Below are 25,791 nucleotides of genomic sequence, written 5' to 3' on the forward strand. Positions count from 1 at the left end.
AACTGCGACACCGTCAGCGACTCATTACTATCATATTAATAGTAAATCTTGGTCCCAGTTGAGATGATCTAATTGCTGTTTCCCTTCCAATCAACGTGTGCTCTCTGGGGAGCGACATGATTTCCGTGACATTTGTATTATGTCTGGTTCACTTTCTTGTACACAATGGAGTCTCTGTCTTGCACACACACACACACACACACAAACCAAGTGCAGCTCAGGGAAGCAGTATTCATTTCCTCCTCCTTCCCCACCACATCATCTCCATCTTTCTGTTTATTAACGGTTGCCAAGTAACGGCCACCTGGTTTACAAATACAAGTGACACTGCACGTATTTCGTCCATATTATGTCCGTGTGGTCTAACTTCAATGAGACTTTCTGCATTATGTTCAGAGTGTGAGTTTGATGAAGTGGCCATTTGCGCTATTTGGAAAGAGATAGTCCCTTCGGACCATCTTCTCTCCCTTGCTTCGTATTGTTCACATCACTTGTACATTTCCTTAGGGCCGGTGAACGCCTCAAAGCAGGTTCCGCAGCGCTAATGAGATTGTTGTAGAAAACGGAGACAATCCCAGAGAGCATCGCATCGCTGTCTGACTGATGTGTCCCATGTTGATTGGCCACAAAGGAGAAACTGACAAACGCAAAGGACACACGGGGAAAAAGATGTCATGCGTGACGGACGGATGAACAGGAAGTGGTTTTGTATTAGAAAGCCCCCTCGCCCTTTTTGCCCCTCCATCTTCTTCCCTCCTTTGAGTTCTGACTGTCATTTCTTCTTGGCATCCTTTTCCATTCCTGTCTACTCGGCTCCCGACTGTCTTCTCTTCGCTTTCCTCTATTCTGACCAAGCGCTACTTCGGCCTCCTCCTCTTCCTCCACCTCCATCTCTCTCCATCAGCTTCAAAGAGCCGTCTCTGTGGCAGACCTCCAGGGCACCTGCCTCTTCAAGCGGAATCAAATCATCCGTCTCACACTGGTTCTCCATGTGTGTGTGTGTGTGTGTAGCCAGTACAGACTGCTGTGAAGAGCACTAAGGCCCAAGGCGGAGCTGCAACAAACACAAAAGCAATGAACAAGCAAGTCAACCTGGACAACGGGGTTATTTTGTCTTATAGATTTATCTGGAAACGTAAATCGTGCTGATGCGGACATCAAGCGTCAACATCAAGAGTGCGACTGTTGTTCTGTTAGTCATACGATAATTTCTTCGATTTATGATAGACACATTTCTTTTTTCTCGTTTTGATGAGAGTGCAACTTTTCTCCACGTGTGCACTGGATGACATAAAGAAAAGCTCAATCAAATCTCTGGTGGGATGAATTGTGCTCAAATTCAGTAGCAACGTTACTTCTTTTGCAATTTATAGGATAGCTTGTCGAAAAGGTCCAAATATAAGTCCACCCATCAAATCCAAACCTAATTAATAGTCTTTTTTTCTGAATGACTAGCATGTTTATTACAATGACTAATTGAGAGTTAGGTTACAATGAAAAGCCCAAAGGGTAAAAAAAAAAAAAAAAAAAAAAAAAAAAAGATTCAATGTGTAGCAAAATTGTCAAGCTAAATTACTTTACTCATAAGCCAGCTGAGTGCGGGACATTTAAAAGTCTTCCATCTAATTAAAGTCATTCCAGAGAAGCCAGCAAATCACTCTAATAAAGGGAAGAGCCTTGGATGAAGGCCAAAACCACAACTCTGCGCAGTGTGTAAGTGTGTATGCATGTGTGTGTATTGATCTACACTCCATAACCCATCATTCCCTAGCGCCATGACCCTCCACTCACACACGATCCAGAATTAGATCTCCTTTCTTTTCTGCAGGTGTAATACAGTATACAACAATGCTGCGGGCAGGTTTGCTATTCTTTGATCAACCTCTTTCACATAAAACAATCCCCTTCGAGTCACTGGAGATTTTACTCAAAGTACTTTTTTTTTTTTAATAATGATTGGCTGGCAACCAGCTCAGGGTCTACCCTGCCTCTTGCCTAAAGTAAGCTGGGATAAGATCCAGCTCAACCGCGAGCCTAATGAAGACATGCGCTATAGAAAATGGATGGATGGATGTGTTGTTAAAAGCTCCAGGTCATTATTTGGAATCAATTGTGAAATGACACAAGGCAAGCAAGGTCAAAAGGTTTACATGAACAAAATAATAACAATAATAAAAATGATTCTGTAATTAATATAGTCTATCGGTTTGCACAAATGATTCTGAAGGCTCTGGATGCATTCCACTGACATAGCAGCACGTAATACACAACTTAATGGAACAAATATTACAATACAGGCTAGAACAGTCCTGACCAAGCCGTTTTGCATGATCTGATAAAGCCTACTTGGATGAGAGGGGAAACGTCTTCTAAGACAAATAATGCAGTCCAGCTCTGATAGATTCAATTCCCCCGAGAATGAAGTGGGAAAGAAACTGCAAAAAAGGCAATATTATGCGTCTTCACAATCTTCTGAAAGCTGGCAGGTAAATACAGGTGCACACAAACTGCTTTGGTGTAACATTTTGAGAATCAAATGGCAGAATTGATAAGTTATTTTTTTAAATGTCACTACATAAATAAAAACTACTATTGTGAATGCTATGAATTGCGTTCTTTTTTTAAAATTGAGTTTTTTTCTTGTTTTCCGAAGACGTTCAAGAATGACGGTCTGGATTTCATCCATTTTGCTGTCCTCTAGTGGAATAACTATAAAACTACATTAGCTCCCATAATGCACCGCGGCGTGTTTCCCATCATTCTCTACAACTCAGCTAGCCGAACTCCACCGGTCAAGATGGCGGACAGACCAGGTAGTTTAGCTTGTCCTTCTACGTAAATATTCACAATCGTGTCACTTTTGTGAGCTTTATAAAGGAAACAATTCTACATTTGTGCATATTTAACTTTTTTTATTCAGTTAACTGACCGTGAACGAATCGTTTTTATGCATTTGTCAGCCCAAAGGCCGCAGTCAATCCTTCGAGTCACGTCAAGGACTTTGCGTGTCATTGCTAATTCTGTTTTAAAAAACATGTAGTGATTAATGCTTAAATAATAGCAATCTGATATACAATTTACATATACCCGCTATCTTGCCAGTGCATATTTTTCTGTTTTGGCTATTTTGTTACGCCTCCCGTCCATTAGGATTAATAATTAAACTAATAAATAAATACCGTATTTAAGTAAGGTTAACAGAGTTACCGTATCCGTGGTTTGGCTTTTTTTTAAATATATATATATATATATATATATATATATATATATATATATAAGGCAATGAGTATTTGGGCTGTCATTTAGTTGCATGTGAACTTTCCATTATGTATTCTATTTAATTATTTTAGTATCCACACATGCTCCCTCCCATGTATTTGGGGGGGCAAAAGAAGCGTTTAATGTCTGTAATATTTTGCTCACACTTGCTTTTGTGCAACGTGTTCATTGTTGACTGGATTATTTTTCTACAGTTTGTGAATGCACCCAATGCCCGTGCTTCTTTGCTACACTAAAATGTGTGCACACCTCAGTCCACGTGATTGATCAATTTTTAACTGATTTTCCACAATGATCTCCTCTTAATAGTTCCCTTAGCTGAAAGGCGTCTGATGGATGTGAAACTGGGCGAGTTGGGAAGCTGGCTCGGAGCGCGAGACTTTACCCCCAATGGGATCATCTCTGCCGTCCGCAGGGGTGAGAACATCTGTCTGGACTTTCAAACCTTTGCTCCATTTTAATTTTTCAATATTAACATGTTCTTTCACCCCTCAACCATCTTGTCACCTCCTCCAGGCCACGACAGATACTACAACAAGTATATAAACGTGAAGAAGGGTGGCATTGGTGGCATTGCTATGCTGCTCGCTGGCTACGTGGCTATCAGCTACATGTGGGAATACGACCACATAAGTAAGAGACTCACTTCCATTTTGCCTTTTGCAATTGAGCTGTCAACGAATTATGTGCCTGCTTCATCCATGAAATAGTTTGCAATGGACTTTTGTTCCTGTGGTGGCCGTGAAACAGAAATTTGTACACACACTGCCAAACTAAGTCACAATAACTACATAGAGTATCCTAAAATAATTATTAAATTACTTGCTCAGTGTTCAGGGCCGGTTCAGTTAAACACAAAGCTATTAATCTGTTGCATGACTGGAAATGGGGGCCATCTAGTGCAAGATAATTTCATTGATTTACCTGTCTGTGGTTGGCATACATAAATGAACAAAGACGTATTTGTAGTAAGTAATGTTCGGGACAGTTTTGAAATTAGATAAAAAATTTCCCACAGTACATTAGTCGCAGCTGTGGTCCATCATTAATCTTTGCTAATGCGGTCATAGTTATACTTGCGGTAAATATTTGTTTAAAAAAACACTGCCATGAAAAACTAAAATTTTCCAATTGTGTTTGTCGTCTTCCTTTGTAGAACATGATCGCTGGAGGAAGTACCACTAACAAGTACCATCAGACGTTCAGCGATGGACCATCCAGCTCCTCCGACTCTTTGCTTTCTCGGCTCGTTGTGTTCAATAAGTAACTGTTGTGACCAATAAACAATAATAAGCGTTGTTGCTTTTGTTTTTGCTGCAAAAAAAAGACATTGGATATTCATTATCTGACACATTTTAGGATGGAACATTTATTTACAGTTATACACTGAAAATTGGTCCTCACACTTTAACATGGACATTAACTGTATGAAACCGGTACTGATCAGTGTAGCTTTTGTCTTGTGAGGAACGATTTTTGTGGTTTGATCTGTTAGTGAAATATAATATCGTACACAAAGCCCAACATAAGCACATATAATATGAAAAATAGAACCCAAACGGTATTTTAAGGTGTACTTTTGTCTGCAAGAACTCCGTTCAAGTATATCGCTCTTTTTGCTTGTGTATGAGTAAACTGACATGAAGGAAAAAAAAATACCACAGGTTGCTCTCGCCGTTTTGTTTGCGCAATCAACCTGTAAAATGTCCATCTTTCAGGTTGTCTCATTTCATCAGCTTGAAAGTCACTGTCCACTCAAGAAGGCGAGATGGCCCTTATTACACTTGTTGGCGTAGTGGCCCTTTTCTCCGCACTGCATACACAGGAAAAATGTGATGACAGGAGGAATTAGTTTTTCCATAAGAAATAAAATACCAACTCAATCTGGACTCATAATTTACAAGCTACTCAAAATAGCTAATTTTGCTATATATGACATTAAGCGCAAAATTTGAATCACCTTGTAACAGGTGACCTGGTCCAGCGGTCGAGGCCCTCTGTTGGAAATGTGATGATTCTGTTGAGTCACAGGCAAGGGAGAGTGGTGTGACCGGGGGCCGGGGCTGGTGTTGGTCAGGTGGATGACTGAGAACGACGAGCGGCCCGTAGGCCCCGTCTACAGCAATCAAAGAAAAATGATTTGTGGTCAGCATACTAGAATGTAGACAAATGTAGTGACCATCATCATATGTGAGCAGGTGTATCACCTTTGTCTGATTTTGGTTTTGTAATGGCAGGGGAGGCTGCTCGGGGGCTCCCATTGGCAATTCAAAACGAGGACTAACAAGAACAAAGAAGGAAAAAAATAAATGTCAGGTTTAACAGAGTGGTGCTAAGCTACATTTGTTTTGAGTACAATTGACGCATTTGGATATTGACTGCGAACTAGTTACATACTGCATAAATTTGCAAGATTTTCCTTCTGGACAGAAGCCCACCAGGTAGTTGACACAAATAACCCTTCTTGTGTGTCTGTGTCTACAGTCAGGACCTGAAACAGGAAGCGCACGATACAATACAACTTTATCGTTCTAGCACATTTCACAAAAGCTGCAGCGTTCCATATGGTGTAGAATAAATTAGCAGGAAGTTAGAACACAAATTAAAACATATAAACATTTCCACGTAGTGTCGGCTGCCTGAATGACCTACCGTGTTTGCAGAAGCCTCGGTCATACCAGGGACAGTCCTTGATCTTGGACTCTGGGTCGATGTGCAGGAATGGACATTCTTTGTTGCTACACTCACCTAAGGGAGGTGACACAAACCGTATACATTTAAAAAAAATCACTGTGTTGATATGTGCAACAATTATCATGTCAACGTACCAAACTTGGAGTAGAAGTAGCATTCAGGCATTTTCGTCATGTCGTATTCGTGGAGGAACTCGCACTGGTCTCCTTTTTTGCAAAGTCCTCTGAGCCAGTGCTTGCACACTACTGTCTTCTCTCCACTGATGTGACGGAAAGGACACATCCCACCTAGTAATGTAATGGAAACAAAACACAATAAATGCACTATTACACAGGCAACTAGTGTATTCTGTCCATGTGGAGGGGAAAAAAGGAGAGATAAAACATTATTGATGATTGTAGTCATCGTGTGCATGAATCAAGACGCGTTGTCTATACCTTTCAGGCACGCAGCTCTCATGAAGAACTCACACACAGCAGACCCGGATTCTAAGAGGGCAAGGTGGACACATATTAAGGTCAAAGCACCCGGGAAAACACAAACAGGCTTGAGTGGTCTTGATTGCAGTTCTACCATTACTTATAGCTAGCAGTTAGCATGCGAGCACTTACTGTCCATGCCGGGAAATGGCAGAGGCTGAGCCCCCAGTTGTTGCTCCACGGCAATCTCCAAATCGAACTTAATGTGGTCCGCGCTGGCCAGTAAATCCTGCATGGTTGAAGGTGATGATTTCGAGTCCAGCAATGAAACACAGCACCTCGTTTAGCTAACTACTATTGTGATAATTAGCCGGTCATATTTTCTTTTGCCCCTCAGCAGCAAACCAAACGCTAGAGCAGGGCTAGCACTTAGATTCAGAACACCAGGAAAGATCACCGAAGAAATCGTAAAATACTGCGATATTTTGTAGAATGAAAAAACTAAACTCGGGACTGGTTTAAAAGTTTGTTTTTGTCCCGAAACGGCATAACACGAGAGGCGCGCAGAACGACCTTTGACCCCCAAACGTCACTTCCATTTCCTTCTACTTCTGCATACACACTGCAAACAGTGTCAAAGCTCAATACCGCCACCTACCGGACTAGGTAGTCGGCTCAGAACGGCCGAAAATAAAATCCGAAATGTAGTCAGAAGGAAACCGCTGTCCAGCCACGTTTTGCTTTGAATACATGTAAGGTTTATGCAGTGGAGCTGGCATCCATTACACGGAACACCTGATTTCATTCTACAGGATGATCAATTGATTGGCACTTGTGAACAGAATTTGTTAAATGGCAGAAATGTGTCATGTGGCAATGACGCTATATCCAAAATGCAATTAATTGATTTTGAGCATATGTGAAGGATAGTCCCTTTGGTGAAGCAAAGAACACAATACAAGGAAGATTTCAAATTTATTAAAAAGTAAATGCAAATGATTTTTTTATTAGAATCCAATCTTTTGGTCGTATTCTAGTGTTGTTTATGTGGTACAGACCAAGTAACAACACAACATTTCAACTTGAATCCCTGAAGAAAAATCAAACCCCAATTGAGGGAGACTAATTGTCCAGACAACCCAAAGGCCAGACGTGGTCTGAAGAGACAAAGATCACCTGTATGGAACCTATTGTCCCAGGTGGAGGACTTCAAGAAAAAAGAAAGTCAAATGACAAAAAAAATGAGAGAAAGGCAGAAGTTTGTGAGATGAGGTAGGTAGCTGAAAAAAAAACCTTTTGTTGGATAGGCAGCAGATGGGAGGTAAACTGGAAGCCTGGAGGAGCAAATGGACAGTGGACACAATCGCAAAAAAAAAATATGGAAAGCTTGGCAATAAAAAGTGTTCTCAGTCTACTATCTAATATACACGCAACTCTACCTCTCCTAAATTGCATGCTACATTTTCCATAATTATCAGTCCCCAAACAGCCGCCAGTGTCTGAGTCCTCGTCTACAGCTCAGGGATGCCAGGCATCGGGAAAAGACCAGCAAAAGTGTTCACATCTGTTCTGATTTCAGTCACACGCTGCCGGAACTTCTTTTCCTGTGTCAACGCCTGAATGAATTCCTTCAGACTGGCATTGGGATCAAGACTCCGCTGCACATCCAAGGTCAGCTCAATACCTGGAGGACGGTAGGGGGAAAATATGAAACATATATATACATACAAACAGGGTATCTAGTTTGTTTAGTTTGTATAGTATGTTGTGAAAATAAACCTCTATGAATGAAGTCTGCAACCACCCTGAAGTCATTTTCTGCCAAGCCTCGGGATGTAAGAGCCGGAGAGCCGAATCGAATTCCACTTGGGATCATATCACTCCGTTCCCCTGCACGACAAGAGAGTTCAAATGGAAAAAGGCCACATTTTTCATTTCATGATTTGTCTTTTATACACACATGTTAAGAATTCTAAGTAAAAAAACTCAAGATATGAAGTACTTGCTTTCTGTTTTAAAAGAATGTGGTGTTCTGTTGGAAATTATGTGTGATTTAATATTTTTTTTATATAAATTGTCAGGATGCATGACGTAAAAAAAAAAAATCATACAAGTCTGTTGTGAATGAATATTTTGAAAAAATAATTCTGGACCTAACTGCTTGTGTGAGTCCACTAGTATGTACCGTAAAAAAAAAAAAGCAGCATTGCATCAACACTTACAGAAAATAAATAATTCACAATACCTGGACAGGCGTGCTTATTACAAGAAATATCACAGGCTTCCAGAACTTTGTCAGTTCGTACTCCATCTGTTCCTTTGCCGCGCAGGTCCAACAGGATCAGATGATTGTCAGAACCACCTCCACGTGAAGTTGGAGAAGCAGAACATGACAAATTAAAACCAACACAGTAACGCTTGGTTCATTTACTGCCATTGACGGCTAAAGACGTCAAAGATCCATTTATTTTTTTTTTTTTACTTGGCTGGTAGTGAATGAGTTAATTGTGTTTTTGTTTTTCCTCAGTTTTTTTTTTAACTTCTAACGTTTGAAAACAAATATCTGGACTTTGTACTTCCTATTTTGTGTGCAGTGTTTTCTTGTTGTAAGTACAAAGTTGAGTACTTTTGCCATCTGCGCAATCTGACGCCAATTACCAGTAACAATCTTGTAGCCTTTCTCTTGGAGAGCCGTGCACAGAGCTCGGCAGTTGACAAGAACCTGCGTCTGGTAATCCTTGAATTCTGGTGTCATGGCTTGTTTGAGAGCTACCGCAACGCCTTGGGAACACACAACCGGAAAAACTACGAATGAAACACCATCAAACGAGTTCATATAAACATCAAACATAATCAAATCAAATTATGCGGGGGACCTGCAATGGCATGGTTGTGTGGTCCGCCCTGCAGCCCTGGAAAGACGGCTTGATTGATCAAAGACTCCAGATTATACAGCGTCTCATTTCCCTTGGCGTCAATGTTGCGCACACCTGCAGGAACGCAGCCAAGAATCAACGGAATACTCGATAACTGAAAGCGGTTGATGAAAAAAAGGGAGTGGACCTTTTCTGAAGAATATCAATCCGGCTCGGCAGCCGCGCAGCGTCTTGTGCGTCGTCGTGGAAACAATGTCACAATGGTCAAAGGGGGAAGGCACGACTCCGGCGGCCACCAGTCCACTGATGTGCGCCATGTCTCCCATCAGATAGGCGCCATTCTCGTTCGCGATCTGCCTCATGCGGGCGTAGTCGATGTTACGGGAGTAGCAGCTCGTCCCTGTGAAAAAAAAAGCAAAGGAAATATCCATCCGCCCATGCATTATCTAAGGAGCTTCTCCTAGGGTCTCAGGCGTGCTGAAGCCTATCCCAGCCCCTTCAGGTAGTAGGCGGGGTACACCCTGGATGATTGTCAGCCAATCGCAGGTGACACAAAGACACACAAGCACACCGAGGGACAATTTGAAGCGTTCAATTAACCTGCCATGCATGTCTTTGGAATGTGAGAGGAAACGGGAGTACCCGGAGGAAACCCAGGCAGGCTCGGAGAGAACATGAAAACTCCACAGAGGAAGGTCGGAGCCGGAATCGAACCCACGACCTCTGCACCGTGAGACCATCGTGCTAGCCACTTGTCCACCGTGCGGCCCACACACTTCAATTAAATGTGATTAGCATTCTATTTCCTCCTGATGTTAACAAAACACAAACATGTTAAAGCAAACAAGCGAGGACAAAAAAATGTGAACGCATGAAAGATGGATGACCTGCAATGATGAGTTTGGGGTGGAAAAGCTGAGCATTTTCTTGCAGTCTGTCATAGTCGATGTAACCGCTTTTGGGATTCACCTGAAACCAGCACACTGTGTCTCAACAATCTCACACCAGTATCAGCTACATTTGAGATGTACAGAGAAATAAAAACATTCGACTGAACTGACCAACAGTGACATGATGAAAAAGAGTGAATGCGATAAGGGGTGGACCGGAGTGTGTGTTGCAACTCCAGGCGGGATCACAGTCCTCATCTTTCCTGGGAAAGTCTATCGCTGAGTACTGGAGAGGAGATTCCGTCAGTCTAACCGCGGATTAGATGATGGAATTCCAGTCGCCGGAACACCAGAGCATGTGAGACTTTGCAAAACCAGCCCAGCTTTATGGAATTGTAAACGGCATTAGTTGGTGTTACTCGTTGGACTCCGCCAAGGGTGCCCCTTCGTCTGCGGTGGCATTCGTTTTATTTGATGGAAAACTGAGATGCAGCCAAGAGGGTGTCAAGTTTGATGGCGGGAAGAGCTCTGCTATTTGTGGATGATGTTGTCCTAAACAAACTCCGGACTGTGTGTAGCTGGGGCGATGTCACGCCTCAGTCAGAAATAAATGATTGCGCCCATTTTTATTTATTTATTTATTTATGTGTTTATTTATTTATTTATGTATGTATTTATTTATGTATTTATTTATTTTTAATTTTTTAATTTTTAATTTTTTAATTTTTAATTTTTAATTTTTAATTTTTAATTTTTAATTTTTAATTTTTAATTTTTAATTTTTTATTTTTTATTTTTTATTTACTTATATTTAATTATCCCATGTACAGTGTTATAATGCTTTTGCAATTCTTCCCTGACTAAGTATTGAAGTGGACGTAAACAAACGTGTGTGATCACCTTGTACGGCATGGATTCAAAGAAAATGGACGTCGCGGAGAATTTTTTCTTCTCCGTCATGAAGCCATGTGTCAGGTGACCTCCATCGGGAAGGTCCAAGCCCATGATTCTACCGAAGGGCTCTACAATTGCGGTGTAGACAGCAAAATTCGCAGGAGAACCTGCAACGGAGAGGAACTGACATTCAGGAATTGATGTTTCAGAGATTGAGAGCAAGGTGAAAGAAAATGTACGTTCTTCTTTAAACCCATTTGACATGTTAAAAACATTTGTTACCCGAATATGATCTCACGTTCACCCCCCACTTTTGAGAGTCCAGACCAAAGACCTCCAACGCTCGCTTTTGGCAAAGGCTCTCCAGTTCATCAACATGTTCGGAACCACCAAAGGCCCTGGCATTCAGAATATCACGGACTTTAGCTGACAAAACCTGATTTGAGAAAATCTTATGCAATAATTTCATCAACTCTCTTTTTTCTCACCGATGGCCAGGATTTCCCTTGGAGTACTTGTTGCTCAGACAAGATCCCAGAGCCTCTAGAACAGCTCTGCTGATGAAGTTCTCCGAAGCAATGAGCTCCAGCCCGAAAATCTGCTTTTGTTTCTCCTTTTTTATGATAGAGAATACCTGAAACATGAACATGACAAGCTTAACATAAGAGATGCAAATCTAATGCTGGAAGGGCCGCACCTTTCCATCTGTGCCACAAGGGGGCCACCATTTTTTATTTTATTTTAGATAAAGACAAAATATGTGGATATATGCAAAACACATGTAGATAATATAGTTAATTTTTAGTTGTACATCTGAACCCAAACAACAAAATAACCACATACAGATTTTTTTGTAAGTGCTCAGGACAATCTTGCTTTACATTACCATTCAAAGATGGCACAAAACCGCAGAAAAAGAAACCAACATTTTGCGCAAAAAAAGTCCTTTTGTAGGCTATTTTTTTCCCACTAAAATTAACACACTCAAAATTTTTATATTATTTGAGGAACTGTTTGTCCTGAATATTATTCTAAATCCGAAAAAACTAAAACTAAAAATTGGGCCTCCTCACATTGTAGCATATGAGAGTATACAGCTCCAGCTGTTGTGAAATGTGCTATATAAATAAAATTTTAAATATTGTATTTTATTGTATAAGCACAACTTGATATGTCTGCCATCTAGTGGCGATTGCTATATTACAACTTAAAACTACCCTCGACCTTTGCATATTCGGAGTTCGGCATCCACGGAGTCACATACTAACTGATTGTTTTTTTCCTATATATTTTCATATTGGGTATTTTTCAAATGCTGTCCATCCCAGCCTTAGACGATATTCGAGCCAAAATAACAACCTGTTACACAAACATTCACTCTAAATTACAACGGGTTATTATTGAGGAATTTGCAAAAACAAAGCTAAAGGTATTTGGCTTATTTTAAATGCAGTGCCTGCCGTGCATATAAAACTCTTCCCTGCGGCGTAATAGGTGTAGGCGGCAACCTTGTCGTGCCAAGAGACCAAACCCAGATCTTATGTCAATCAGTACCTTGAACAACGAACTGGATATGTATTTAGTTTAGAAAAGGGGGAATCCCAGCCCCTTCCACCATGCCGCCCAAATATAGAATTACACACAAATTGGTTCACTGACCTCAGAGTCATTGATGGCCAAAGGTTCTGACATCATCTGGTGGTGCGAGTTCCAAGTCTTCTTGGTGACATTGTGGCCATTTGTCAAAGCAATGGTTGGTGCAGGTCTTAGATTGTCATGATCTAATAAGATAATGAAAAAAAATGGATGGAATATTAATTTTCATTCGAACTAAGTAGCTTCTTGTCATGTTCTTGTGTTTTAATAAATAAACAGCCCACATGCTGCTTTGTTTGTAATCTGCCTCTTGTCACCATCTCACACATTTGATACATTTAAGATAGACACACCCACCTTTTTTTTTATTCTGGACTCAGATGCCAGAAAAATCCACACGCACTGATGGTTCTAGTATTACAAATGCATAAGCTTATTACGAAAAAAAAAAGCATTTCTGGCGGTGCGATTAAATTGAAGTTAATGGAGTTCGCGCTATAGCGAATGACGCGTTTGTGAAACTTCGCCCACTTAAAAAAAAAAAATTGAATCAGCTCCCGGAAGCATTATGTCACACCCAGCGTCATGTACACTTGGCAGACTCTTTGATAAGAGAAGAAAGCAGAAGAATGGAGGAGAAAATTATCGTTGCGGTCTGAAAAAAAGAAAGTTTTATTTCTTTTTTTTTTTTTTTTTTTACTCTGTTGACCTCACAAAGCGAAACCCCTCCCAGTGAGCGCGAATGAGCGGCTGCGTCCTGGAACGACTCCGCGGTGAAAAGCCAGCGAATTAAACACATTAACACTCAAACGGATTTTATGTGAACCAAAACCCAATTTCATGCTTGCCGTGGCACGTCAGCCAAAACAAGCCGATCCAAAAAAATCCAAGGGCGTGCATCACACACGAGGAATGTCAAGCAGAAGTTATGGAGCGAGCATTGTCAATTAAAACATTTTAAAAAAAAATCGAGGCAGACTATATGCATTTTGATTGCTAACAGGCAATAAGAATGACCACTGTTTAACGTACTGCAATTAATTGCACAAAATTAATTGACATCCTGTGCGCGTAACAATAAATAAATAAATAAATAAATAAATAAATAAATAAATAAATAAATATATAAATTAGGGACGTGCACTACGAAACTTGGTGGATTTCGTGACCATCGTTATACATTGTTATATTTGCAGGTCGTTTGAATGAAAAAAAAAAGGAGATCTTGAAGTTTAACATAATTAATAAAATAGTGCTTCTCAAATAATCTGCAGAAGTCGCGCGAAGACGAACTGCAAGTTTTTATCAGATTGGATTTCGTTATTCTCAAAGTGCTTTCGAAATTCAGAGAGAGGAAAGAATTACACATCAATTATTGACAATAAAATACCATCACTTCCAAAAATAACGCGCACACATAAAAATAAATAACACAAGCCCTTTTACAAAATTGGTCTAAAAGTGCCATTAGACCTATTTTGAAATTTGATTCGCCGTTTTCTTTTTCAGTCAACTGTCAGCGCGCCGGTGCGTGGGACCCCACCAGTCAGCCCCAACTCCGGGGGTCGCCAATAGGTACTCAAAGATATAGAAAGAAGATTGATTTTTTTTAATGATGAATGCTGTAATAAATATACAGTATTGAGTTTAACTATTCACACCTACACACACATTCAGGTTCAGCCCTACAACACCCTAAATTAAATCATAGAGATAAATGCTGGTATGCTAACGTTAGAATATATATCTAAAGACAGCTTACCCAAAATTGTAGTTGCTTTGCTTGTTGCACAGCCGTATTTCATCATTATTATTGAGATTGGGATAAACCAGCGCAATAAGATCTGAGTGACGGTATGATGTGGGTGTGAATAGTTGTTGGTCTGTGCGCATATGTGCCCTGCGGCTGCGGGTCCCTTTCTGTTTTGTTCATTGGATATTACATTTGAACACGGACATTAAACATAGAAAACTGATTAGTTATTCGATTTTTTTTTTTTCCATTTCGAAACACCAACATTGAAATATAACTTGATGTAGTAGTTTGTTGTCTGGAACGAGTAAGAAAAAGTCTAATAACCAGTTTTAGTTTCAAATTTTAATTCTAAAACCCAAATAAAATATAACACGGGACACAAATAGAAATACAGCTCGTATATTTGTTTTAGAATAGTTTTCACCGACAGCATTTCTCCTATTGACCAGGAGGTGGCGATATGTACAATAATGCTTCATCCTAATTCCACATACGCTAACAACACTGGGAGAACATGTTTGGTACCCCTGTTAAAAATACAACAATAATAATAAATGACAAGTTAATTAAAATTAACTGTTGAGACAGGTCTGGACAAAAAATGTAGGGGTCTAAAGATTAATCCTTGCAAGCTTGGTGGGTAATGTCAACTTAATGAGTTTCGGGCTCTGAATTGACTTAATGACACAGAGAGTATCAAAATACCTTTCCCATTTATTTTATAGGTGTTGCATTGTCTCATTACGCTATTTGCTTTGTTACAGCTCCAGCTGTTGTAAAATGCGCTATATAAAGTTGTATTGTATTGTATTTAATCAGTCAACATTGTAGATTAAAGTTGCTGAGTGCACGGAGCGGATGCTCTGCAGTCAAGTCAGGTGAAATCTGTTCCACTTGCTAAAAGGGCATGGAAGAAAAAAAAAAGCAAAGCACTAACACTGATACAGGGTGCACTGTGAAAAAAAATGTAATTGTGAAATAATCACAAATTTTATGATCACAATGAAAATTCTAATTTGTAATTGGAATTATAAAAAATGACATTTATTGACAATGACACAGAGAGAGAGAAGACTCACTCAGACACAGATGCGTGCTTAGCTTCTGCCTTGGTCGGTCACTTGGATTTAATTGGCAAACAAGGTTTTAACCGTATCAAATATACTCACACAAACTCTCACCTCCAAAATTGTATGTGATAGATTCTATTATTATCAGTCCGACAACAACCATCAGTTGAGTCATAATGATTTACAGCTCAGGAAGGCCAGGCATGGAAAAATGACTAGCGAAAGCTTCAACCTCTGTCCTAATTTCGTTCACACGTTGCTGGAACTTTTCTTCCTTGGCCAATGCCTGGATGAACTCCTTCAGAGGGGCCTTGGGATCCAGACTTCTCTGCACCGCCAAGGTCAGCTCAATACCTGGGGAGTAAAAACGGGAACGCGATGGAAGCTTTCTGCAATGAAATTCTGCTACAGACACACAATTTTTCAAACCAACCAGGGATTAAGTTCACCTTCATTAAGAGCCTGAATGGTTAGTACAGTACAGAAAAGCACTGCTGCACGAGTTTAAAACAGAGACAAAACAAATTCAATGCAAGCAGTTCGTACAGAACCAAATAGCACATAAAATATTATATGTAATGCATCAAATTTGGTCAAATTGGATCTCAATTGGTGAGAGTTGTATCGTCATCAAATATCTTTATGTCCAGTCAATGAATTATCGTTAATGTGTATCAATATACAATCATAAAAGCCTCAGAGAAGGAGCTGCACAATCCTAACCTCTGTGGAGGAAGTCTGCCACCTTCCTGAAGTCATCTTCCACCAAGCCTCTGGAGGTCAGAGCGGGGGAGCCAAATCTCAGCCCACTGGGGCGCAAAGCACTTTTGTCCCCTGCATGAAAAAAAACCAAACATTTAGTATTATATACACATTATGTAACTACTTATTCATAAGTGTTTGCACATTCTCAGCGCAGTCCTCTCATGAATGAAAACAAAGCCTGCAGCATCAACAATTAACTCCGTACACCACAAATCCTACCTGGACAGGTGTTCTTATTACAAGCAATAGCACAGGCTTCCAGAACCTTCTCGGCACGCCCGCCATCCGTTCCTTTGCTGCGCAGGTCCAACAGGATCAGATGATTGTCAGAACCACCTTAAAATGCAAATGGAATCATGCTGTTCAAAGGCTTCTCGTCTAATCTTTCATCAATAACAGCCCATTAACACATACACCCACGCCGCAGATAAGATGAACTTTTCTGGCGGCATATTTCCAATGTTACAGGTCGCATTTATGGTGCGTGCATTGACTTGTTAACAGTTGTTCAACTGTCAAACATGACAGGATCTAGCATTAGCCAAAGTTAGAACGCAACAATCAAGTTTTTTTCACTTGTCAAATGATCCCCTCTCACCAGTAACGCCCGTGTAGATGCAGAGTGGAAAAAAAAGCATGATATGTGGCGCTACCTGGTATTTCGTGTCGGGTCCCATTTTGTCTTATGTATGATTTTTTTTATTTATTTATTTATTAATAGACACGGTCATTCATATTGTGCCAATTAATACTGCGTGTCCGTAAAATATAGTAACGTTACGGGAGTGGTATACCATTTTATTCTGTTATTTTTTCCCTGTTGCGTTTAATCGGATCTTTCTTTTTACTTTTCTCTTAAACCTCTTTCTGTCCAATAAATATCAATGTCAATGACGGTTCCAATCAAGCATTCTACGAGCAGCGCAAGCAGCCAAACAACATGTTTAAAAAGAAGAGAAAAAAAATAAATAATTCCCACTCCCAGAGGGGTTCAGTACCACCTACCAGTGACAATCTTGTAGCCGTGCTCAATGAGGGCAGTGGACAGAGCTTTGCAGTTAACAAGAACCTGCATCTGGTAAGCTTTGAACTCTGGTGTCATCGCTTGTTTGAGAGCTACTGCAACACCTGGGGACATAACCAGCAGAAAAAAACATGAAATACAGTAGAATTCCAAGCTTATTTGGCAACGCAAAAAAAAATAATAATAATTTAATTCAAAATTCAAAACAGGTAACAGGACCGATTTTGATTTCAACATCTAATAATCAGGCGCGTGTGCCAACACGCAAACCAAAGCCGCAGGCTATGCAAATTCGCGGAAAGAACAGTCCGGCCCTTCACCACAAGTGCTCATCATCATTCTGTTGGATCAGCAGAGTTTGAGAACTGACTGCAAATCGCAACTCGAAGGTCCAGTCAACGGGATGATCACCACTCGCCCCACACGTTACGTAAATGCAAGACGCAAGGTGGCATGAGTATCAAACTCAGAATGCCCTTTATTGTCATTGTGCTCAGTGTACAACGAGATTAGAGAGTGCACACCGCAGAACACACCCTCAAGGTGAACGCTAGCATAAACTTGCGATTGAATTGAGAAATAGACACATGCAGGAAGTCACAGTGAACAAAGCAGAAGGATAAACTTGGTGAGATGACAAGAGTTTCTGAATGGAACTCAGCGGAAGTCACAGGTTCTTGACTATGCTCGCAAGATGTTTATCGCCGCAATTTCTCTTGACAAAATTTTGGTGTGAAATCCCGTAAATGTTTTTTTTCCACTGAAGTCATTTCAACAAACACTTTTGTCCTTGATAACATATGAGTTGATGGATCATTTGTTGGTTGTACTGACTGAGGCAGATGCCTGTGGCCTGTTTATTCCATTTTACATTTTTGATCTGAGGCTAAAATCGCATTTTAGGTGTTAGATTAACTCATTCACTACCAGCCGAGTAAAAAAAAAAAAAAAAAAGAAAAATTGGACATTTGACGTCATTAGCCGTCAATGGCAGGAAATGAGTTAAAATCCAAATGAGTCACTACAACATGTTTTGATTGCCAGAGAAAATAAAAATAACAAACATGGAACAAGTGGTAAGTCTAAATATGCGGATGACCTGCAATGGCATGGTTGTGCGGTCCGCCCTGCAGCCCCGGAAAGACGGCCTGATTGATTAAAGACTCAAGATTGTACAGAGTCTCCTTCCCCTTGGCGTCGACGCTGCGCACACCTGAAGAAGAACCGATGAGAATAAAACAGAATGCTCGATAACTTGAGAGGGTTTGACGAAAAAAAGAAAGTTGACCTTTCCTGAAGAAAATCAGTCCGGCTCGGCAGCCGCGCAGCGTCTTGTGCGTTGTCGTGGAAACAATGTCACAATGGTCAAAGGGGGAAGGCACGACTCCGGCGGCCACCAGTCCACTGATGTGCGCCATGTCTCCCATCAGATAGGCGCCATTCTCGTTTGCGATCTGCCTCATGCGGGCGTAGTCGATGTTACGGGAGTAGCAGCTCGTCCCTGTGAAAGAAAGGAAAGGAAACAGCTGTGTGAATTTTTATTTGCGTGTACTCAGTAAATATATAAAACACTAAAACAGTATATATCATGTGGTCTACTAACATGACATTTACCTTAAAAGCAAAAATATCAGACAACATAAACAAGCTATGTATGCAAGTGCGCGTGATAGACAACCTGCAATGATGAGTTTGGGATGGAAAAGGCGAGCATTTTCTTGCAGGCGATCATAGTCGATGTAACCCGTTTCGGGATTCACCTGAAACCAGAACATTGCTGGCCTGACCAAAGACTCAGCAACAGCAGCTATATCTGACATATAGGGGGAAATAATTCTGGTAATAACAATAATAATAATACACTTAATTGAACAACACTTGATCATAATTAACTGGAAATATATATTAATAAATATTAAGTGGAAATTGCAGACTGGGCAATTGCTACTTGATTGATCACTGAATAAACTTGATTCTGTCTCTTATTTCTAATTAAACTCTTGGGTTCTTTTATCCCAGACATTTTTTTTTTTTAGGTTTTTATTTACGTGACATGTCTGGGATAAAAGAATCTACGAGTGTACTTGATGATCGTTTAGCATTTAGCCAATTTATATCTTGTGAATGAATTATGCAAATCGTTTTGGGCCTCTTACTGGATGCCGACACGACATTTCAATTGTGGCGCAAAAAGTTTAAATTGCAAAAATGACATTGTCCAAATGTTTTCGGATCAAATTCTCACGCGGTAAGGTGCTCGTTTGTTGTTTTTTTTTTTTTAGTAATAAATGTTACAATTCAGAACATTGCCTATATGAAATCTTACTTTTGTGTAAATAAATGTGTGTGATCACCTTGTACGGCATGGACTCAAAGAAGATAGACGTTGCTGAGATTTTTTTCTTCTCCGTCATGAAGCCATGTGTCAGGTGACCGCCATCCGGAAGGTCCAGGCCCATGATTCTACCATGCGGTTCCACAATGGCGGCGTAAACAGCAAAGTTGGCAGGAGAGCCTACACGGAGAAGCATTGATTTTTCTTTTCAGCCATCTATTTTCAATACTGCTTATCCTCATAAGATAAAGATAATATAAGATAACATTTACTTGTCCAACAATGGGGAAATTTGCAGACATTAAAGAATTAAGAACATTTGAGTCACATGTGAGCTGCTTGCAATGTAACAGCAGGGCATGTATAAACAAATGAACACCTGAGGGGCATATGTGCCAATCGATGGTCCATTTTCAAGGAAAAGTTCACTGATGTGTGCATGAATGACTATTACCTGAGTACGGCTGCACATTCACGCCCCAACAGTCAGAATCCAGGCCGTAAGCCTCTAGCGCCCTCTTCTGGCACAGTCGCTCCAGCTCATCAACATGCTCAGTTCCACCATAATACCTACATTGAGACCATGAATATAAAACCCATTGATGATTGAAAGAGAAACCCAAGCTCACCGCTCCCCTGATTGTATGCAATCCTCTAAAACTCTTATTTCATTCCACAAATGTGTTTATTGCCATACCTCTGACCCGGATATCCTTCTGAGTATTTGTTGTTCATACAGGACCCCAGAGCCTCTAGAACGGCTCTACTGGTGAAGTTCTCTGAAGCAATCAGCTCTAGTCCATACGTTTGTCTGTGTTTCTCCTTTTTAATGATGGAGAACACCTGAAAAACGGATGCGACATATCAACCTGTCTTACAAACATTGCACAGAAATAATATTACCAGCGAGACAAATAAGAAAAAAATTCATCTTGACAGCACCATTTACAGTCAATTACACAAATATACTAAAAAGCAATAAAACTGGCTACCGATATTATCACAGTGCTCTGATAAGAGTCAAACATTCAATTAAACACTGACCTCAGCGTCATTGACAGCCAGAGGTTCCAACATCATCTTGTTGTGTGAGTCCCAAGTTTCTTTCGAGACACTGCTGCCATTTGTTAAAGACATAGTTGTTGTTGCAAAGTGCTGATCTAAACAATAGGACACACATTCCATTCATTAGCCACGACTTTGAGAATAAGAAGCGGCGATGTCATCATGTAATGTGAAAATGCAAACCAGGGAAGAATTTGAATCTACTGATACTACTAAATTTGACTTGACAAACAGATTGGAGACCAGAACTGAACAGGACCATGACGTAATGGTCGTTTTATTTCACAATTCATCCAAGAACGTGGCATTTTTTCAGTTCTCGAGAGCAAGGGTAGAAACCTTTCTGTGCAAGTTTTTAATTTGCCACATGTACTATACAGGGACAAAATTCCCCATCCATGAGGAGTAGATGGCAGAAACGATGTTGCACACTTTCAGTTTTTTTGTTGAGGGATGAAATCCATGCTTGTAAGGTTAATTGGAGTCTCTAAATTGCCCTTAGTGTAAGAGCACTTATGTGTCTTTGTGTACCCTGCATTTGGCTGGTAACCAGTAAAGGGCGTACTTTGCCTCTTACTCAATTTCAGCTAGGCTAGGCTCCAGATCACTCATGACCCAAATGAGGATAAGAACTAGAAAAAATGAAAAACTCGAATAACCTTTTTTTTTTTTTTTACAAGTTCATCTGAGGTTTTGTGTCAACATCCAAGGTGCAAAATCTCCTATCTGCAGGATTTTATGATTGGCTAAGAACACTTTTATGATAAGACAACAAAGAGTTGCATTGTACTGTTACAAGTATTACAATAAAAGAAAAAACAGTGTCAAGTAACTTTGTTATAAAGTGACGTTCGGGTAGAATATTCATAAAGGAGCAAAAGCTTCCGCTGAAAGTTGCCTGTTACAACACTTGAGGCTCCATTGGGTAAACTTTGAACCGTTCCAAAGGCAAAGCAAATATAAGAGTTAAAAACAATCTTAAGCACAATGTTGGTAACATGTGTAACGTGTTCTCAAAATTTGATTTCAATCAACAGAAGTTGTTTAATTTTGTAGGGATAACTCAGTCAAATTCCTGCAAAATAAATTAAAAATTAAGACTATCTTTAATTTATTTGCAGTGTTCATCTGATCTAGAATAGGCTGCAAAAATAGCCATCAGATCTTAAACAGTTTTACTATTTTATTTTATTTCAACACAACTTGTAACCAATGCAGTTTCCTGAGCACGTTTCAAGAGAATTATACAGTAGTGCTACGTTATGTAAGGACAGTCGTAACAATCTGTTTACATGCAGCCATAAACCTTTTAAAACTAGAACACTGGCAGTATTTTGTTTTTTAAAAGCCATGCAAATTCGAACAATAATACGAATATGCCCATATTGGGTTTTTTTTAAATTTATTCCATATCATGTCTCAATGAAGCACGAAATATACAAACCCGAGGAAAAAACATTTAAGTGTATGTCCAACCCAAAAATACACATTCGAAAGTCTCTATATCTTCATGAAAAAACAATTAATTCACTTTAAATGTTGTCTCAGAAAATCATTCCAAACATACATTTTTAAAAAAAAGTCTTTATTAATCAGAACCAGTAACCGTATGGCAACACATAATAGCATGGTCAGAGACGATCAAAATACAAAGCATCAGTTTGTTTGATTTTTTTGTGTGTAAATCTGAACTGATCTAAACATTGATTTTCAAGATCGCCCGGCCACTGCAATGTTTTAGTCAATGATAAGACTCACCCGCCAAGGAAGACAAGGGGCGACAGAAGCCGTCAAAAACTGAAGTAGAGTCACGAGGAAGCAGGAGATAGGAGAGAAAACTACTAATGACGAGAGGTAAAAGTCCGCGTAAGTTTGGACCAATCAAATACGTACTTCTTCTTCATTCATTTTCAGGCATTTAGTTTGCTCACTATAGCGCCACCGGTCACCAGGCGTGTGGTCAAACGTCGCAACTGCAGGCAGCGGAAAGGGGCAATCGGTATACGAATATACCCGGTTTAAAAACGGCGCGCGGCGCTAGAAAACGTTAAAAGACAAAAGGCACCCTCTCGAGCACATCAGGTTTTCATAGTAATACAATATAATACGTGAGATGATATATTTAGTAAGATTAATGAATTAAGGGTTCAGTTTAGCAAGTTTTTTTCCAACACATTTTTCCTGAAACACCATTGCTATAAATTTGAAAGTATGGTAAAATCCATATTGCACAAGGTTTTATAAGTCAAACTTAAAAATAAATCGAAGTGCTAGACAAAATACATTGAGATACATAAAGCCATCTCTGATTCAAATTTGAAGTTGAACAGTGTTAGCAGAGACAGTAAAATACTCAGACCATGTACTTAAATTTATACAGATATTTGGTGGGGGGGTTGGGGGACTAGTAAAAGTAGAGGTATCAATTCACCACCTGTACTAAGAGTGCAAAAATAAAAATGATTATGTCCCATGTTCATACCAAATGAAGAAATAAATGTTTGAACATTTTTATATTAATCTGAAATATTTTCATGTTTCAGTTATATACAGTGTAAAACCCAAAGGAAATAAAGCGCAGATGCTCAATAAGCAAAATGGACATTATACAATGATCAGTGTGATTCATATTATGTAAAATCTTGTCGCTTCATTCCATTTGTGTGAGATCCATCTGCAGCTTTACCAATATGGCCGTTTTTTCCATGCCAAAGTGCACCATCAGTAAGGTGAATACTATTTGTTGCACTTTTATTTCTTCCAAATAGTCTAATTCATTGCGTCAGTCCATAAAAGTGGGGAAATTTTGATAAATACTCTGCATCACTTTAGTGAGAGGGAATTTAATCCTTTAGCCGCTGCTGCTGCTGCTTCTTTTGCCTCTCTTGCTGCAAGAAGAAAAACAAAATGTGGACAAGGAAATGTAAGTGAGTTCCATATCTTACTTAACTATTTCTTGATTCTATGCTGCCTTAAGATTGAGTATTGTCAATCACAGCGTATCTCAAGGCACAATTGTACATACATTTTTCGCCAACTCAAACACTACCTTTTTTCTCTTCCTCTTTCTTCCTTGCAGCTTCTTCTCTCTGCTTCTTGATGATGGCAAGGCGGGCGAGGTCAGCTTTGGCCTGGTCCGTCTTTCCTGCTAGATGCATCTTCATGTAACGCTCCTTTGCTTTTTGCTTCTCAATTTCCTCTCTGTATGCACAGAGGTGGGAAAAAGACATATAAACAATGGAATAAAAATGAATGTCGGAAAGAAATCAAGCATTGCGTATTTAGATATGCTGTAGTGCTAAAAAAAATTAAGCAATTCCTCCAGAATTTATGGCTAAACTTGTGACACTGAACGATAACGACATCTTGTCCCTCACGATTTGCTTTAAATACAGGATACAGTACAAAATACAGGGCATACAAACTTTTTTTCTATTTCAAAGTTACAATACAGTTCTAAAGGCCTACTATACACTGATATTTATGTGTTTATGTTAAGTTTATAGCTCTGGCTTATTTTTAATTCCTGCTCCAAGTTTTTGTACAGTATTTATCATATTATTAACTTGACAATGGATATTTATTCTTCTCATTCGTCAAGTCAGAAAAGCATGTGAAAACATCAACAAAAGACAAAGTTTGAATTTAAATGTGAAAAGGATTTTCCATTGTCTCACTAACTCTAAAGCCAATCAATGTCAAATTAAATATTAAGTGTGCAGTAAATACAAGGTAAAACGTTTTGATTTGTTCATGAGAATCGGTGAGAGTTTTGCCAGTACTGGCTACTTCACCCTAATAACACACCTGCTCACAATGCCCTGAGCATCATAAAAAAATAAATCAGAAAAACATTGCCGTCCTGGAGCAAATTGTCCGACACACCTTGTGTTTATGCTTTGCAGACGATAGCCCCCAAAGAATTAGACTGACGAGAATGTACACACACACACACACACACACCTTTCTCTCCTCGACAATTGCTTGGGCTCATCCAACTCGATGTGTGTCACCTTCTTTGACTTCTGAGCAATTCTGTTGGGGTTCTCAATTTCTATCAAGCCCTCCACACCTACTCTTTTCCTCTGAAAGCACATCAAAACAGCTCAGAGTGCATTCTTGAAAGTAAAAAAATAATTTTAGAAAATTTGTGGCAGTACCTGTGCACCTTCATCATCACTATCATCTGATCCTGATCCTTGCAACTTCTCCTCCGTAACGTCATTCTGAGCTGCACCCTCATCCTCATCCTGAAACAAATGGAGAAAGTCATGCATCTTAATATACAACTTGATATATACAAAGCAGTGGCAAAACATTGCACACAAACAACAACAACACAAACAGACATTAGTAACAAAATCATATCCCTATACTCCTAAAATATGTGCCGGTAAATTTTAGGGGTTGAAAGAAAATTCATACGGTGAATTTCGGGCTTACATTCATGTCATTTTAATTCCAGAGGCTCAGAAGCCAGTGAACAAACAATTCAGATGTGGCGAGGAAAATAGTGTGTAATAGACTCCGCAAATGATCGGTGATGATTTTTTTTATTGATTTATTTTTCCTTTAATGAAAACACTACCGTTTTCCTCTCCTTCTCCGCTTTCATCTGAGCATCGATCTCCTCTGGACTTGTGTAGGTCCGCATGCGACCCTTGTGGCCACCTTTCCGACCTACAGTGAAGATGACAGACATCAACAGATTTATCCTGTTAACTATTTACGGTGAGGACGAAAATCACTTGGACACATATCGAAAGCAAACGCGTTTCTACTGATTACATCGTTAAAATGTTATCACGCAACCAAGCGATCTGGAAGCATAAACTGATACCACTCTTGGTGATCTTCACGGGCAATCGTTACCCGTTTTAAAGTAGCTAACGCGTGCTAATACTTGACTTAAAAACCGTGAATTCAACTAGCATTTGACGTTTAATACAATTATCTTACCTCCTTTGGGCATTTTGAAAAAATAATACTGTTTTATCAATATCTGACTAACATTTAGTAAATAAAACAAAAGACATCGGAGGCCGAAGAAAGCTGACAGCTGGGTAAACTCGGAGAGGAGCAATACAATCCAGCAGTGATGTGTTGTGGCCAAGGAAATGCCTGTTCA

General features: G+C 39.7%; 5 protein-coding genes across 6 annotated transcripts; 1 reads left to right on the top strand and 4 right to left on the bottom strand.

Annotated features, from left to right (window-relative positions):
• The first annotated feature begins 2,709 nt into the window (after positions 1-2,709).
• On the top strand, positions 2,710-4,577 carry atp5mf (ATP synthase membrane subunit f). Its single transcript, XM_088317472.1, has 4 exons — positions 2,710-2,813; positions 3,589-3,696; positions 3,796-3,912; positions 4,436-4,577. Exons 1-4 carry the CDS (start codon positions 2,735-2,737, stop codon positions 4,462-4,464), a joined length of 333 nt encoding a protein of 110 aa, XP_088173598.1. The 5' UTR covers positions 2,710-2,734; the 3' UTR covers positions 4,465-4,577.
• Positions 4,578-4,628: 51 nt separating this feature from the next.
• On the bottom strand, positions 4,629-7,030 carry cpsf4 (cleavage and polyadenylation specific factor 4). Its single transcript, XM_088317471.1, has 8 exons — positions 6,585-7,030; positions 6,411-6,461; positions 6,108-6,260; positions 5,932-6,027; positions 5,677-5,770; positions 5,487-5,559; positions 5,240-5,395; positions 4,629-5,092 (listed from the first exon to the last, which is right to left on the bottom strand). Exons 1-8 carry the CDS (start codon positions 6,685-6,687, stop codon positions 5,024-5,026), a joined length of 795 nt encoding a protein of 264 aa, XP_088173597.1. The 5' UTR covers positions 6,688-7,030; the 3' UTR covers positions 4,629-5,023.
• A 324-nt stretch (positions 7,031-7,354) lies between these two features.
• Positions 7,355-13,235, bottom strand: LOC148322543 (serine hydroxymethyltransferase, cytosolic-like). The gene is made up of 12 exons (XM_088317263.1): positions 13,226-13,235; positions 12,712-12,833; positions 11,541-11,686; positions 11,335-11,450; positions 11,059-11,219; positions 10,156-10,237; positions 9,456-9,668; positions 9,269-9,382; positions 9,051-9,173; positions 8,638-8,754; positions 8,172-8,282; positions 7,355-8,076 (listed from the first exon to the last, which is right to left on the bottom strand). Exons 1-12 carry the CDS (start codon positions 13,233-13,235, stop codon positions 7,904-7,906), a joined length of 1,488 nt encoding a protein of 495 aa, XP_088173389.1. The 3' UTR covers positions 7,355-7,903.
• A 2,259-nt stretch (positions 13,236-15,494) lies between these two features.
• Positions 15,495-22,860, bottom strand: shmt1 (serine hydroxymethyltransferase 1 (soluble)). 2 transcript variants are annotated; one of them, XM_088317030.1, is made up of 12 exons: positions 22,422-22,860; positions 20,643-20,758; positions 20,296-20,441; positions 20,053-20,168; positions 19,618-19,778; positions 18,942-19,023; positions 18,552-18,764; positions 18,363-18,476; positions 17,245-17,367; positions 16,459-16,575; positions 16,198-16,308; positions 15,495-15,828 (listed from the first exon to the last, which is right to left on the bottom strand). In XM_088317030.1, exons 2-12 carry the CDS (start codon positions 20,733-20,735, stop codon positions 15,656-15,658), a joined length of 1,449 nt encoding a protein of 482 aa, XP_088173156.1. In that variant the 5' UTR covers positions 20,736-20,758; positions 22,422-22,860; the 3' UTR covers positions 15,495-15,655. The 2 variants fall into 2 exon arrangements, with proteins under 2 accessions (XP_088173156.1, XP_088173157.1); XM_088317031.1 differs by having other exon boundaries at positions 18,363-18,764; positions 22,422-22,557.
• Positions 22,861-23,157: 297 nt separating this feature from the next.
• pdap1b (pdgfa associated protein 1b) lies at positions 23,158-25,788 on the bottom strand. Its single transcript, XM_088317032.1, has 6 exons — positions 25,623-25,788; positions 25,252-25,343; positions 24,824-24,913; positions 24,627-24,748; positions 23,713-23,864; positions 23,158-23,551 (listed from the first exon to the last, which is right to left on the bottom strand). The coding sequence occupies exons 1-6, from the start codon at positions 25,633-25,635 to the stop codon at positions 23,487-23,489; spliced, it is 534 nt and encodes a 177-aa protein (XP_088173158.1). The 5' UTR covers positions 25,636-25,788; the 3' UTR covers positions 23,158-23,486.
• Positions 25,789-25,791: the final 3 nt, after the last annotated feature.

This window comes from Idiotropiscis lumnitzeri, chromosome 15, assembly GCF_059441095.1.
Source record: "Idiotropiscis lumnitzeri isolate Australia: NSW breed Sydney's pygmy pipehorse chromosome 15, RoL_Ilum_1.0, whole genome shotgun sequence".
In the NCBI taxonomy this organism is placed as follows: domain Eukaryota; kingdom Metazoa; phylum Chordata; class Actinopteri; order Syngnathiformes; family Syngnathidae; genus Idiotropiscis; species Idiotropiscis lumnitzeri.